The sequence below is a fragment of the Tasmannia lanceolata genome, unplaced genomic scaffold, assembly GCF_043159265.1.
Source record: "Tasmannia lanceolata isolate RefF3 unplaced genomic scaffold, GAP_Taslan_0.1 ptg000006l, whole genome shotgun sequence".
In the NCBI taxonomy this organism is placed as follows: domain Eukaryota; kingdom Viridiplantae; phylum Streptophyta; class Magnoliopsida; order Canellales; family Winteraceae; genus Tasmannia; species Tasmannia lanceolata.
In genome coordinates this window covers 6,860,184-6,876,155 of record NW_027518683.1, presented here as the reverse complement: position 1 = coordinate 6,876,155, position 15,972 = coordinate 6,860,184, and the positions used below count along the sequence as shown (strand labels likewise).

At 37.4% G+C, this 15,972-nt stretch overlaps 1 protein-coding gene across 1 annotated transcript; it reads left to right on the top strand.

Annotated features, from left to right (window-relative positions):
- The first annotated feature begins 453 nt into the window (after positions 1-453).
- On the top strand, positions 454-14,311 carry LOC143879477 (protein S-acyltransferase 24-like). Its single transcript, XM_077381881.1, has 13 exons — positions 454-962; positions 1,535-1,675; positions 4,334-4,446; positions 4,893-4,972; positions 5,131-5,294; positions 7,884-8,022; positions 8,120-8,219; positions 11,085-11,142; positions 12,110-12,187; positions 12,299-12,397; positions 12,484-12,562; positions 12,704-12,852; positions 13,678-14,311. The coding sequence occupies exons 1-13, from the start codon at positions 717-719 to the stop codon at positions 14,110-14,112; spliced, it is 1,881 nt and encodes a 626-aa protein (XP_077237996.1). The 5' UTR covers positions 454-716; the 3' UTR covers positions 14,113-14,311.
- Positions 14,312-15,972: the final 1,661 nt, after the last annotated feature.

Genomic DNA, 15,972 nt, shown 5'->3' with positions numbered 1-15,972 from the left:
AGAACTTGTGGGATTGGGTGCCACATAAGCAAAATTTCTTGTTTAGTTGCCAATATAACATTTGACATCCCAAGAGAGGAGACTATCGTGGATGTTTCCTAGTTAATCATTCTATGAAAAGGTGACATGAATCTCTCTCCCTATATTGGTAATGACAACCAGATACTACTTACCACTGTTCTACGAGGTAAGTTCCAGGTAAATCCAATGCTGGTTTGGTCTCTTTCATGTTCACCTATTTAATTGTGATCATCTTTATTTATAGGATTTTTATTTCCAGATACGTATATTTAACTTTGATTTTGCTTTGGTTTCTGGTTTTCTCCGTGTTGGGTCAAGGGGGGTGTCCTTATCAATCTGGAGACAAGAGGCAATTGAACCTAACGACGGCTGACAAAAAATCAACCAACCCTCCATATTCCTATCCCCACCTTTAACGTTATTCGTTAAGTTTTAAAGGCGAAGAAAACATTACAGGGGGTGAATTTATCCTGAAGCAGGAAACCATTCTCACAGAAATACAGAATAACCCCCTTCAAAGCAAAATCCCAAACGGTAAGAAAAAAAATAAAAAAACTCTCCGCGTCCGATCCATGGTGAAATATTTGTCAGAGGCTTTGAAAAAAAAAAAAAAACATTTCGCCGAAGCTTCTTCTCTCAATTAAATAAATAAGGAAAAAGAAATCGGAGAAGAAGAAGAAGAAGAAGAAGAAAAAATGGCGTCGGAGATCGAGGTGGTTGAAGAGGGAGGAGGAGCTCTAGATCGCGAAACTGGTGCGTCTGAGGGTGAGGAGCTTCGTAATGATATTTATACGGCAGCAGCGTATGGAGATTTGGAGAAGTTGCAGAGATTGGTTGAATCCGAAGGATGCTCCGTTTCCGAGCCCGATGGACTCGGTTATTTCGCCCTACAGTGGGCCGCTTTGAATAATCGGACTGCAGCGGCCCAGTTTATAATCGAGGTGCCTATTTTCTGTTTTTCTTTTCCCCCTTTTTCTGAATGATAAAGCACTGCTAATAGAAGAACAAGATTAGGTTAATTCCAGGAAACCTAAACTTCCAACCGATATTGATAATTTTCTATGTTTTTTTTTCCTCCCCTTACAATCACGCTCTTCTTTGTACTATTTCTACCCCAATTAACTCCTTAATTCAACTGCATAGTTACTCTAGGTCAAGAAATTAGAACATATAATTTTCCCTAAATCAAGCAATTACAGCGGTACTTTTTTTTTTTTTTTTGGAAGCTTATAAAATATAGACTAAAGATAATTTAATAAGGTTCCTAACACTTAACAACTTGGTTGGGATGGGGATTTTAAGCTAGTTGAAAATTTGTTCTGGTCTTGTAATTTTATATATTTATTTTTATTTTTTTTTAAATGGTGGTATTTTAGATGAGGTTTTTACCTGATTGGAGGATATATGAATTACTTGTTCTTCATTCTTATATTTATTCTGACGACATGGATGAATTGTTCTAGTAATTTAGTATATGTGGATGATTTTTCCTTGTTTAAATTTCTTTGGCCAGCATGGAGGAGATGTGAATGCGGTGGATCACACGGGGCAGACGGCGCTTCATTGGAGTTCGGTACGGGGCGCAATCCAAGTTGCTGAGCTTTTGCTTCAGGAGGGTGCCCGCGTGAATGTGGCAGATTTTTATGGATATCAGGTCACTCCTTTTACTTTTCTTCTATTAATTGTGATTCTATTTTTAATATTGCTTTCATTTTAATTGAGGCAGTAAAGTTTTATTGTTATTTGATGATGTAGATGTAAATTAATGGCATATACTCAAACATCACGCAGGGCTCCAAAAAGAATAGTAACACACACTTTTTAACTTCAAGTACTAACAATTGTCTCTTCCAAATTTTGAGTTGTACCGGCTTCTCAAGAAGTTCTATTTGTACATATATGTCCCGTAACCTTTGAAATGTAAGGATATTGTGACTGGTCCAAGAACGAACTATGTGAAATGGCCAGATACACTGATAAGATGCCCTAAGGTCTTAACAAGTGTCTCTTTGAAATTCCAACTGGTCTTTACATGAGGATTTTCAAATTGCATCCATGGAGTGGAGAGTAGTTCATTAGTAACATATGATAGGTTTGAGGCCTAAAAGGAGGAAACTGGGTATTCGAACATTTAGGTTGAATAAGGTGGGCATGGTTGGGAATTGGTGTTGGGGACTTCCAATATAGAAGGGCAAACTAGAAAGGAGTCATATTTTGGAATTCTGTCTTAGGTTGGTTGTGAGGCTGCATTTTACCTCCTGAATGACTGAATGAGTACCTTCTACCACTAGCAAAAGATGAATCATGTTTGCTAAGGAGAAAAAGAAATTGATTGTAAGAATGGTGACATGCATTCTTAGTTTGTTAACAACACCATGATGTTTGTCACGTGGGTCACTATTGTTAAGGGTGACGGTTTGATGTCTCGAGGTGGAATTGAGTAGAAATAAATAGCACAAAGAGTTCTTTCATTATTTTGGAACTAGAGAAAGTTAGATAGATTAGATTGAAGATTTGGCTGTTAGAAAATTGTGCTTCCAATGACTTACATGTGTCTTCCTCTTTTTATTGGACACATGGAAGGTTGTATGGAAGTTGGTTGTGGAAAGGATTAAGGAGAGCTTTTGTTCTTGGAAGGGATTTCTTGTGGGGGTTGGGTGGGATGAAAATGGGAATGCAAACTATTTAATTAGACAAAAAATTGGTGTCTAAATAAACAAATGAGACAAAAAAAATGGTGTCTAAATAAACAAACTAGACAAAAAAAAAAAAACTATTTAACCAGACAAAAAATGGTGTGTATTACCATTCAAAAAAATGGTTTGTATTCCTACGGAGGAATGCAACTTTGAGAGTATGATTCTTAGTGTTGTAAAGGTGATGCTTGTTAAAGTGCAAGGATTCAAACACCGGTTTTGATCTAGGCATCAATCCCCACGGAAGTGGAACTACTTCTTGGAAATTTTATGAAACTCCTTGGAAATCTTGTAAAAATCATGGAAGTGTATGGAAGTCCAGGCAAATGCGTGAAAAATAAAGATAAAACTTCAAGAAATGCTCCAATAACCATAAATACATCAATAATATATACTAAGCATGTTTCTTTCCACTGTCATTCGCTTTCTTTCCAAGATTTTTTTTTTTAAAAACTTTTCCCATGAGAAATTTTTAGTGGAATTTTTTCTATGGTTATTTTTGCACACCCATGCATAGCACAAGTGGGGCCATCATTTTAAACCTCATGTTTTGATGAGGTGGGGCCAATGACTCCACCCAAACAATGCATAATCTAGGGCTCACCTTTTTCCACCTCTTTTTTATGAGATGGGGCCCACCATTTCACACCTCATTTTTTTATGGGTGGGTGGCGTGCATAGGGTGGTGCCTACCAATTTACACTCATGTATAGCATGGGTAGGGCCAACATTTTACAGCTCATGTTTTGATGGGATGGGCCATCATCGCCACCCAAGCTATGCATAAGTTAGGGCCCAGATAGGTTAGCTCTAGTGGGGTCAAGAGGGATAGCCTGGTGTTTTTTTATTTTATCCCTCCTTGAGGGGCTTTGTGTTTTTGGTGTATTCTGTTTCATGTCTTTGCTCTTACTCCCATTGTATTGTCCATCTCGGTCACGGGGTTCGCCCCTTTTCTTTCCTCAATAAAATTATGTATCACTAAAAAAAAAACAATCTGTAAAAGCTATTGTATGGTTCATTATATCTATGAGAACAGTAGAGAATAACTGTTCATGCACGATGTATGAGATAAAATACGCGCGCGCGCGCACACACACACGTATATAAAAGCAATGGAATTTTGCTGAACTATACATGCTTCCATTTTCTGCACTTTTACTAGTTTGACTGCCTTCAGTGAGTACTTCTGCAACTTTGATAATTTATTTTCAGCAAGGAGAGATTTTCAACAAAGAACTAGCCACACTATTTTATTCCAAAATTCTTGATCATCAAATTTTGGTTGTCTGACTCTGGATGAGCCATTTTCCTGTAATCTAGCTCTTAATTTATGTGTCTTCGCGGACATGTTATATGAGATTGTTTGACTCGTACGATACTTTATTATAACAATGTCTAGATTCCAATGAACTGTCAATTAAATTGAATCTTTAGGGTTTGTTTGCAGTATGTTTTCAATTTTTGATGAAGTTTGTTTGATTTGCTTTGATACAATGATTGTTTGATTTCATATTCATACGTCATTGTCATTGAGTAGTGGTATTCTCACTGCTGATTGGATCTAAGCCAAGGTTTCTCCTACAAATATTTTTGATAAAATTTTTTCTTGATTGCAGACAACTCATGTTGCAGCGCAGTATGGTCAGACGGCTTTCCTTTATCATGTTGTTACAAAGTGGAATGCTGATCCAGATGTGCCTGATAATGATGGACGGAGCCCCCTACATTGGTATGTTACTGCTTGCCTTGGGTACTCATTATGTTTTCATATTCAGAAACTTTTATCACTGTGACATGTCTAATGTCAATGCCTTTACTTCTTTATATGCATGCTACTTAGGTGATGGAAAGAGTTCTGTTGTATGAGTTCTCGTGTTGGCATCACACTATCTTGTTTTAGTTTCAGTTTCAGTTTAGGTTCCAGCACAGAATAGTGATCCTCATTCCTTGGCCTTTGAAAAAAGTTAAATTAGCATGTCATTTCCTTAGAGTTAAATTCTGGTGAATGGAATGTTTACTGTTACCTTTCAAAAAAAAATAAAAAATTCTTTAAAGTTAAATTAGCATGTCATTTCTTTTAGCCTCTGGCTTCATCCTGGGTAATGTTTATGGGCCATGGAGAAATTTAAGACCAACTGTTTAGTGACTCATTTTGTTCATTTTTTGAGCTTGTAGGGCTGCTTATAAAGGTTTTGTTGATTGTATACGCCTACTTTTGTTTTTGGATGCTTATAGAGGGCGACAAGATAAAGAGGGTAATCTATCCTTCTCTTTTCCTACATCTGGTTTTCATATGGGACAGACACATTTACATTTTTGTGACCTTAGAGAAGGAAATGTTTTTGTATCAGCTATACTATCCTTAATGAACAATAATAATACCTCACAATTGTTTCTACCACTATGCCATTAGGTTGTACCCCTCTTCATTGGGCAGCTATCAGGGGGAATCTGGAGGCATGCACAGTGCTAGTTCAAGCCGGGAAGAAAGAAGACTTGATGGTGACTGATAACACAGGCTTTACTCCCGCTCAACTAGCTTCTGATAAGAATCATCGGCAAGTTGCTTTTTTCCTTGTAGGTATTCGACAACCAAAGCACACCTGGTATTCCACAGTGGTGTTTCATCTAAAACTGAAAATTGATAGTTTGTTACTTTTTTGCTTTCTTGGAACCATACATTTAAATTGAGTCATCATTGAACTATCATGGTTGTAAGGTTTTTACCTGTTCTGTTGTTTCATGTTTTCTCTACTCTTCCTTTAGCTAGCTTTGGAAGAGAATATGTTATTAGGTGGTCTACTTCTCATGTTCTTATCCATGCTTCCTGATTTCAGAATCCCGCTTCTAGTTTTTAGATGCTCATTGTGAATTCTTGGAAAAAATGAAAATCGAAAGATTTGTGGAGGAAAAAAATGGACAGATTTGTGAAGGTTTATACCCGTCCATTTTTACCTCCACAAATTGAAGGGTTGGGATGATCATATGGAGATGATTTTTTGGGCACACCCTATCTATATGAGGGCCCATCAAATGAATGCTTTGGATCACCCAAACAATGTGGCCCCCACTGTATTTTAAGCCTTGGGAGTAGATAACTTATCTACTCTAGGGAGTAGGAACTCTTTTCCTGGGAAAAGAGTTTCAGGCATAACACCAACTAACCTGCCCTAAAAAGGTATGACACCAACTTTGAATTATCCATTATACACTGGAAATATGTTACATCAAGTTGCCAATTATGTTCTCAAGGCTTTAAAATGCTTCAGGTTATTTTATTTCTGTCCAAGTATCCATGACTCTCGACTACAACTAGCCATGTCAATGACGGTCCCTATCATTCTCCCCAGTGCGAAAGCATCCATCTCTGACGAATGTATGCCAATGTATTACTCATAAATATCTAGATTGAGAAACTGAAAATCTGCTACTGTGATCCAAGTACTATTGGACTTTGGACGACCCTTCCATCTCACCAAGAACTAATTATACCCACCTTCCAAAGATTGCAGTCTCTCTATATGGAGATCCAACTTTTCTGATATTTAGATGAGAAGCTCATCCCTTTGCAGATCTATCTACTTTACTTCATAAGTTCTCCAAATTCTTGGAGACATGGTGCTGAAACCTAGGCTCTTATTCCAATTTGATACTGCAAAAACTCCAAGAGAATGAAAGAATCTTAGGAGAAGGTTTTTCTGAGTGAATCACAGATTTCAAATTCCAGAAAATGGTTTTAGATTTAAGAAGCACAATTATATGATAATTTTTTTATTCAAGAAGTTAGAATTATGAACCAAGATTCAGGAATCGAGATTTGAAATCAAGAAAAAGGCTCGTCGGAGTGAATCTCTGATTTGAAATCAAGAAATCAAGGTTTGAGAATGATGAATGATAATGAAAACCAACGGTTGAAGAATAACAAAAAATTTAAAAACGTGGGAAAAGTGGAATAGGAAAATAGAAAAAAGAAAAGAAAAGAAAAGGAAAAATCAAAGGGAATAACTAAGGTACTTGAGAAAGTGTAGAAAGGGGAATAAGTAGGGAATGAGGGTTCCCAGAGGAATCCTCCAATGGTATCTTGGAATTCACCTAGGAAACACCGCACTCATTATCAAAGCAATCCTTCATTGCTCTTTAGGAATCCACCTAGAAAGGCATGCATTATGAATCCACACCGTAGAGAAGAGGCTACAATGCACTCAAAATTTTCATTCATAAATCATAATGGTTTTTTAATCATAATGTTTACAAGCCAAAAAAAAACCCTTAATATAAAGTAATTAATTAAAGAACCCAATTAGGACTTGGACTCATGAGAGTCAAGGATTCAAGGTCGCCTATAAACTAACAAATAACACTTTTAACTCTCTAATTCTATTTATACGACTTCACAACTTTGAAGTAAAAACTTCCCAAATAAAATAAGGCCGCGTTTGGATACACACAAGATTTAGATTTGGATTTCTCACATTTGTAGTTGAGATTTGGAACTGGATCAGATCCTCAGATTTTCAAATCAGCTACAGCAGTGAAAAAAAATCGGATTTTCAAATCTGTTCTGCAAGACATTATTTGAAAATCAATATTTGTGGCAATTACCTTCACCCTTGCTGCTCCTCGACCTTGCTGCTGCAGCAGCCAGACGTCCCTCCCTCCCTTCCTCTCTCCCTCGCTCTCCCTCTCACAACATGAGCATCAGGATGATTGATTTATTTTTGTTCCAAAACTCAAATCCAAATCCAAATGCAAAAACATGAGGTATCCAAATGTGGCCTGAGCTCTTTATTGATGCTGAAAATAAAAACCAATAGATTGATAATCACACCCCTAGGGCATGCATACGACACTCCTAGTTGGTGCTTCCTTTTCTTTTCATTCTCATTGATAGTCCCCATCACTTTCATTTGTAAGATCCCATTATCTGTCATAGTTTATACTGGAGGAAATTTTTTCGTCGACCATGTTGGGAGTTACTTAATAGCCTTTAAGGAAATTATTTTCTTTTTATCTTAGCTTTATAAAATTTTCAGACGTTGTATGTACTTTGTATTTTATGCCTAATATTATTTCTTAAAAAAACCATGATGAAATTTATAGAGTAGTGCAAACTGCCAATTGGTCTGGGAGATTTTGCGATGTTTTTTGAGATATATGTGTCTGCAGGGAAACGCTAGACGATTGTTAGACAAACGTTTTGATGGTAACAGTAGTCTTGGAAAGCTTGCAAAGCTAGGGCTTGCACCTATACTTTGGTGTGTGATTCTAGTCCTACTTGCCACCTATATTCATTCAGTCATAACAGGTATAGTAATTTTGTCTTTGCATTTATGAATTGCATCATCTCTTTCTTGCCGTGATATTATTTTAACAGTGGCTGTTTCTTCTTACCTTTTCTTCAGCATCAGATCTGTTGAAGTTAACGGCTGCATTTGGGCTTTTTGCATGGTTGGGAGTTTTCCTTGCAAGTGCTGGACTAGTAATGTTTTATAGGTGTAGCAGGTATTCTCTACTGTATTTTCTTTAGTGCTTACATACTGATAGATGCTTTTTTATTCTTTTTTCTCTGGGAGATAATAGAATGTTGTAAGAGGAAAGAGTACATGGAAGACAGATACTGGGGGGTGCGGACAGAGGGGTCATCTTATTACCCCCTAATCCTCAAGCCTTCCTAACTTCAATAGAATTAAGGATAATCACTTTGTTGCTTCCATCAAAGTTACGCTTGTGCCATACCAAAGAAGGGGCGTTCCTAGATTGGCTGCAAAGGGGGAAAGAAACCCGTACTAACAACGATCCTCTCATACCATAATATCTTGAAGGTGAATGGCTAGAAAAAAACATTAGTTTTGGAAACACATTTTTGGACCTCAATTGTAGACTTATAGTGGAAGGGGACTGGCCAAAGTTGCGGCAAATCACCCCCAATACACTCTTTTGGTAATTCAGCTCCATCCAACAGGGAGCTTTTAGAATGGGAAATGAGAGTTGTACGTTTCTCTGGTCTGATTGGTATTTTAGATCCAAATGAAGCTGAGACGATGGCTCTCCTTAGTGGTCCTTGGATTTTTTTATTTTTTATTTTTTTGACCTAGAAGTGAAGCTTTCAGTGGAGGGTGTTTCTTTAAATGCATTCCCTCGAGCTATATCATGTTGCCTGGGCCGTTGGAGAATCAATCGTGTTAGTGGTGCGATTCCGAATGTGAGTAGAAGGATGGGGTTTTCTTTTACAGATCTTGGGAGGAGCCCATGAGATGGTGATGCTTTAGCGTGAAGTAGTGTTTTCAGCCAGCCGTGGCTATTGAGCACCACTGTTTAAAAACTCCCTGTCTCAATGGGCGAACTCACCTGAGTCGATGCCCTTTTACCTTGGCATAATTCTAGTCCGAGACTGTGTTTTCTGCTACCAAGTCAATCCAAACTTCTTTGACTTGTCTAAGTTTATGACCCCATCAAACATTGACTCGCCCGATTCAATCCCCGTTTACCTTGGCTGAGTTCTCATCCGAATACGAGTTTTGAAACACTTAAGTTCTGCTTTTCTTAACTGAAGTTCTAGTTGAATACCAAAAAAAGAATTTATGATGCATGTTTTGCATCTCTTTTCAGCAAGCATGCTGTTGGTTTATTCTCTTTTTGTCCCGTAGTCTATAGATTTTTTCCCCCAAAAAAACAGTAGGAACTTCCACTTGTACTTTGTGGCCAGTCACTCACGTAATGATCTTATAATTCTTGTTTGAAGGAGGTTGTTAACAAATTTATAATATGCTGCACCATATACAATGTTACTTGCCCAGTTGATGAATTGTTTTTCTTTCATTTCTTGCTAGCAACTTTTTTTTCTTTTATTCATTTTTAGATGAGGAAAGAAGACTTGAGTGCTAGGAACATAACAGAGAACATGACCTTGGATAGGATAGAATGGAAGAAAATGATCCCATGTAGAGGAACCCAACTAGTGTCAAGATTAGACTTAGTCAATTTGAGCCGGGTAGATCCTTTCACCTTCTTCAGGAAAATTTTCTAGAGGATTCATTAGCCGACCCCAACTAGTTTGGGACAAAGGCTTAGTTGAGTTGAGTTATTCATTAGCGTTGGGACGAAGGCTTAGTTGAGTTGAGTTGAGTCGGGTAGATTCATTTTTAGGTGAAAGGATATTCATCATCTATTGTTATTATGTGCATTTAAGGGTGGAATTCTTTCCTTTCAACTTAATGAGTCGGGTTTTCGTAGCTTTATTTTTTTCTTGGTGCAGATTATAAGGTGCACAAATAATGGGCCTCTTTCTTTTAGAATTCTCTTTTATGTTGTGCCGATTCGATTGCTTCCCTTTCACGACTAGTGCAGACACGTACACAAGTAATGTAGAAAACCAAGAAATACCTTCTCTAATAGGATCAAGCGTGATGTGGAGCAAATGTCAAGAAAAAAGATGCGAGAAACACAATCCCACAAAGCAAGAACACCATAGAAAACCAAGAAATACCTTCTCTAATAGGATCAAACACGATGATGTGCAGGAAATGTCTAAGAAAAAAAAAGATGCGAGAAATACAATTACACAAAGCAAGAACACAAGATTTACATGGTTCGGTAGTGTGCCTGTGTCCATGGGAGAAGAGTTACACTATTTTGGTTTAACGTTACAAAACTCTCCTTCTCGGCCAATAAAACTCTAAGAAAATCTCACCACACGTAACCCGCGTGTGTGTCATGCACATTAGTCCGTCGGGTCATTATATCACTGCCAGAAATATGCAATACATCTGCACAACATGTTCAATTCACAGAAACACAAGAAAAAAAAGCCTTCTGGATTGAATTGAAATCTTTGCTTTCTTGTAAAATGGATTGGCTCCATTTGCAGATGTCTTGATTAAATTATTTTCAATGAAGATCTGTCAAAATGCAAATTGATCTTTGAAAGAGATTGATTGGAAGTTTGTTGCAAAATATGTTAGAACATTTCCCCATTGTAGATGGAATCTATATTACTATCCTATTAAAAGTTGTGGTCCCCAACTCCATCTTAGGAGGGAAAAAATCCCTCCATATTGCAGCATAATCCTCCTCTTTGTTGGATCTTTGATGCTCACCATGTTTGGGTATGAACATGCATACTATTTCCTGTTTTTCTTTATTAACATTGTGAATGTAGTATTAAGTTATGTTTGAAATAATGAATCACACATATATTCCACTCATGCAATCCATGGGTGCATCCCTCCAGATATAGTGTATTTGGTCCAACACTGTTTGTTTCTTGACATTGCTGTAGGCCACTCGTTAGAATCATATTTTTTATAGGTCTCAGAAGAGTTGGGTCTCAGCTGACTAATGCTATATTGGCTTGTTTTCTCCTTGTAGGAAGGATCCTGGTTACATCAGAATGAATATACATGATTCACAAAATCTGAAGGATGATGTAAGTTCCATTGTTTTGGGCACTTGGTCTCTTCCATTTGGATTTGTTCTTGGCCCCACTCTAGCAGTGCTAATTTGTTTTAGTTTTTTTCTTGAATGGTGAAAGATTCATTAATAGGACCGAGATGGTAAAAAAATACAGAAAGAAAAGGAAAAAGGAAAAAAATTACAATGCAATGCACAGAGATTTACTAGTTATAATGACATTTACTAGTCTTTCTCCAATTAGCACTGTGACATGCATTGACCTAATTAAATGTTGTTATGGATTGCTGTTGACATGCATTGTGTTATGATCAAGATCATAGTTCCTTTATTTTATTTTATTTTTTGAACGTAGGGTGGTGTTTGCTATTTGGGAAACGACATTGATTCATTGATATAGTGATGAATCCTTCACCAAAAATAAGAACCAAAGTTGATGGGCAGCCTTTGATTACATTTTAAACAAATCTTCTACAGTTTCAGTCATCGTAAAGAGTGGCACTTGCTATCATTCAAAAAAAAAAAAAAAAAGTGTGGCACATGCTTCATAAATAAATCTTACGTGGGTATTTTGTGCAAGTAAATAGCTTGTCCTCCTTTCTGGCCCACATGGAACAAGATACTACTTATGATCCATTTAAATGTTGAGATAATGACAAGTTTGGAGAGTCGTAGACTTATTGTAGGTTTCCTTGTTCATACTTTGTCTGGGCTTCTGTTAAGTAAAATTTGGGACTGTGTTGATTTAAAATTGTTACTAATTCTTCCACAATCATTAACTGGGAAAAAATAAGCCTTTAAGGTTAGACTCTGGTGCAAGAAAACTGAGATCTGTAAAGTGGGTCTGTTCTACAAGTTCATGGACACTTCTTTAACCCTGTATAAGTGTTGCTTGGTTTTGACATTTTCTTTCCATCTATATCTTGGACTTGCATTTCTCTTTGAACATCTACCAATGATATTACTATTTTATTACGTAACAGGACCCTCTGTTGAAGATGGAACTGGATAATCCTGCTCTATTGGCTGGGAATTGGTCTCAGCTCTGTTCAACATGCAAGGTACCATTCCCTTTTAGTTTTTATTCTTTGGTACTCTAAGTTTTAACTAGTTTCATTGATTACCATTCAGACTCTTGAAAAGTTCTTAAATCTGTGTGTTTCATTCTTTAGATTGTCAAGCCTCTACGCGCAAAGCACTGTTCCACCTGTGATCGTTGTGTAGAGCAGTTTGATCATCACTGTCCGTGGGTTTCAAATTGCATTGGCAAGGTGCTTTGACACTGATGGGTTGCATCTTAGTTAAAATCAATTTTGTCCTATTATCTGATTGACTATTTGATCATTTGCAATTGCAGAGAAACAAATGGGATTTCTTCATGTTTCTTATTCTCGAAATTTCTGCAATGGTGATTACTGGTGTCGTGACTTTGATACGTATGTGCCATCTTGGATTTGTTCCATTCTTTAGTCATTTATTTATTTATTTATTTTTGAAATGGGCCATTTTTGTTCTTCAACTTCCTAGTCGTTATTGGTTTCACTTGGCTGAAAGAGGACATTGTTTTTGGAATGTAGAACTCTTGACTGATCCAGCTGCTCCAACTTCTTTCGGAGCTTGGATGAACCATGCGGGCACTCATCATATTGGGGCTATATCATTTCTGATTATGGATTTTTTTCTTTTCTTCGGTGTGGCAGTCTTAACTCTTGTACAAGCTTCACAGGTATGTAAATAAAATAACTAGAGATTGTTCATTTACTTTTTCCATTTCAAGTAATGCTGTAATTTCTATGCTGTGTTGGGATCTTACCGGTGGTATTTTTTACAATCGACTGACTATTTGAGTAGGCTTTTAGGCCAAAAAAAAGAAGTTACAGGTTGATTAGGAGTTGGAGAACGTTAATATGTGAAGTGAAAAGTAAAATTTTTGTTGTGTAAGAAAAAGTGAAAACATACAAAATAAGCTGTACAAAGACTATTAAAAATGTACTTGTGAAAACAAACTGAAATTAAGACGGCTTTATATTTATGCAGAAACATCACTGGTTACTATTATTAGACCCACCCCAAAATGCTAAATATAATTAATGGTATTTCCATTTAAATACCTCTTTGACTCTGGTTATAACCAAATATCTGCCATGCTAACTAACTGATATCCTTTTCCCATACTTTTAACGGCACACGTCTATCCTATTCCCATGGTGGTCACAACATATACGGGTCATGATGGTGGGTTATCTGTTTTATCCCTGCTTACCCACCAAGGAAAAATGATACTAGATTAATTAAGCGTGTTGTAACTTCCAGCTCAACTGTTCAGGTACTCTGATGACATGTTATGACATTGCTTGGCGAACAGAACTTGATTGTGTTGTTGATTTTTGTATCTCTTACCTAATAAAGTTGATAGCCCAAGACCATTTCAAAAAAAAAAAAAGTTGATAGCCCAAGATGATTTTAAAGCATACTTGACTAATTCAATACTATAAATTGAGCAGCTTATGCATGTTAATAGTACTGAAAGATTCCTTTTTTTATGGCATAGATATCTCACAACATTACAACAAACGAAATGGCGAATGCAATGAGGTATGGTTATCTCAGAGGACCCGGCGGTCGGTTCAGGAATCCATATGATCACGGCATTCGAAGGAACTGCTCAGATTTCTTGATAAATGGGTACAACGAAGATAACGAGGTTGTGGTACCCTCCATTCATTCAGAGGAAATTGGGATGATTCAGATGACCAGGAATACAGACTTGCAAAATGGGGAGAACCATTCTCATCACCCTAATGGTAATGGGCATGTCTGCGTGGACATGGATTCGAAACCCACACAACCTCATGGACATAAGCATTCCTCCCAGTGCAACCATAACAATGGTAGTAAGACAGACTCTGTCCCTTTGGGCTTGGGTCTTGGTCTTGGACGAAACGATGCTCATCACCATAAACCCCGTTCTGTTGCAGCTTCCTGATTTGGCTCCCCCATGAAAGGAGGTGAAATTTTAGTCTTTAGTTCTTGTAACTTATGAAAATCACCACGTAGTTTTTGTTTATAGTTTCATTGATCATTGCAGTTTTGTGCAGTTATTGATCTTTCTGCATTTTGGTTCTTTGAAAAATCTGATTTCTCTCAAAGAGTTGTGTGTTATATAGAAGGAAAATTGATTCCCATTCTCTTCGTCCTGATTTGAGAGGAAAAACGGCTTGCATTTGGAAAATTTGCAGCCAATGACCATCACATGAATAATAAATGCAACCAAATAATGTTAGGAAAAGGGAAATATGTCCTTTGATTTTCTGACAAGAACATGATTTTTTATTTGGATGAGCCTATGATTCAGTTTGTTTTGGATTTGAGAACTGATGAGTCCGAACTGATTATTGGACTGTTGCTTTTGGATTTTGAGAATTAATTTTGAATCTAAAACTGACCGTTGGACTGCATTGGGATCTGATCGATGTAATCAGGTGGCAAGAGAGAGTTTTTGTCCTCATCCCATGTGCCAAACTTTTTTGGACATGGTCACAGGTCCACATGGAAAAGACAAGTGAAGCTAAGGACTCTAGACATTACCTCGGGAGAGTATTAGGTCTTGTATGGCAGTCAGGATTTTTTTTTCAATGATAGCTAAGTGTCTCGAAGTAGTTAGAGTGTGGTAAGGCGGGTGAGAGATGAAGATAGATTCGAGAGGGCATGATTGAGATGAGGGTGAAAAGTGGCTAAAAAACAGGAAAAAGCCTTATATTTTGAGAGGAGTTTTTTGTTTCTTTGATTTTTAGTCATTTCTCATCACTTGGGAGACACTAGTTTCCTGACTTTTGTTTCCTGATTTTTAGCCACTTCACCCAAAGACACCTTAATTTTCAAAAAAATGACCTCCGTTTATGTCGTGTATAAGATAATGACAACTGACTGTGAGTTCGAAACCAAATACAGCTAGGATGAGATTCATATTCAATCTCTTCTGATTTATTAGGATTTAAGTCCCCTATAAAATATACCTTTAATAACTATACAATAAACATTTGGGGAGTGATAAATCGACTCCCCATGTGTCTTTCTCTCTCCTCTAGGAAAGGGAGATAGACACATGGGGAGTCGATTTATCACTGCCCTAAACATTTTTCTTCTTTCTATCCTGCTCTCCTATGGAGAGGGAGTATATACACTATTTTTTTGGAACTAACGTCATAAAAATGGTGAGATACGGTTGCTTATCACGTGCTTCTTTAGATTACGGGTGCAACTTGGGTCGGAATCAACTGGATTTTGGCTCGGGTTGGGTTGGCATTTCCTCGGGTCAGGATGGGAAAAGCCAATTCAATTTACTGCAGATTGTGTTAGCGTTGAGGCATTGAGCAACGTGACAAAAAATCTCAGGGCTATGCTTTTTATTATATTTCTCTCTTTTCTCTCTCTCTTTTTCTCCGGGCCCTACCCGACTCAACCAATACGATTTTTTAAAAAAATAAAAAAATAGGGGGAGTTAGAGGCAGGTTATGGCTGGGAGATTTAGAGGCGAGTTGGGTTGGGTTTGGGTTAGGGTCGACCCATTAGAATTGGGGGAATGCTACCTCGTGTTCGTCTAGGATTACACTCAATCCGACCCAACCCAGTCCGAGTTGCAAACTTGCAACCCTACTTTAGATATGACCATCCATCTCACATTTGAGAAGCCCTCCATCCATCTTAGTTTTTAATGTTCCTTTCTCCGTAAAAAAAAGGAAAAATTAGAGTCAGACGCGTCTAATCCGAGTACCCGTTCTCTGAATCTGAACACTACTCCTCATTAGAAATACTCGTCTCACCAAAGAGAAATGCGAGCCTCTCA

Excerpts from the sequence above, each read along its gene's own strand:
- LOC143879477 (XM_077381881.1), top strand. The coding sequence starts at position 717 with ATGGCGTCGGAGATCGAGGTGGTTGAAGAGGGAGGAGGAGCTCTAGAT. Across the intron at positions 12,398-12,483 it reads TTTCAAATTGCATTGGCAAG|AGAAACAAATGGGATTTCTT; the intron begins GTGCTTTGACAC and ends TTGCAATTGCAG. Across the intron at positions 12,563-12,703 it reads TGGTGTCGTGACTTTGATAC|AACTCTTGACTGATCCAGCT; the intron begins GTATGTGCCATC and ends TTTGGAATGTAG.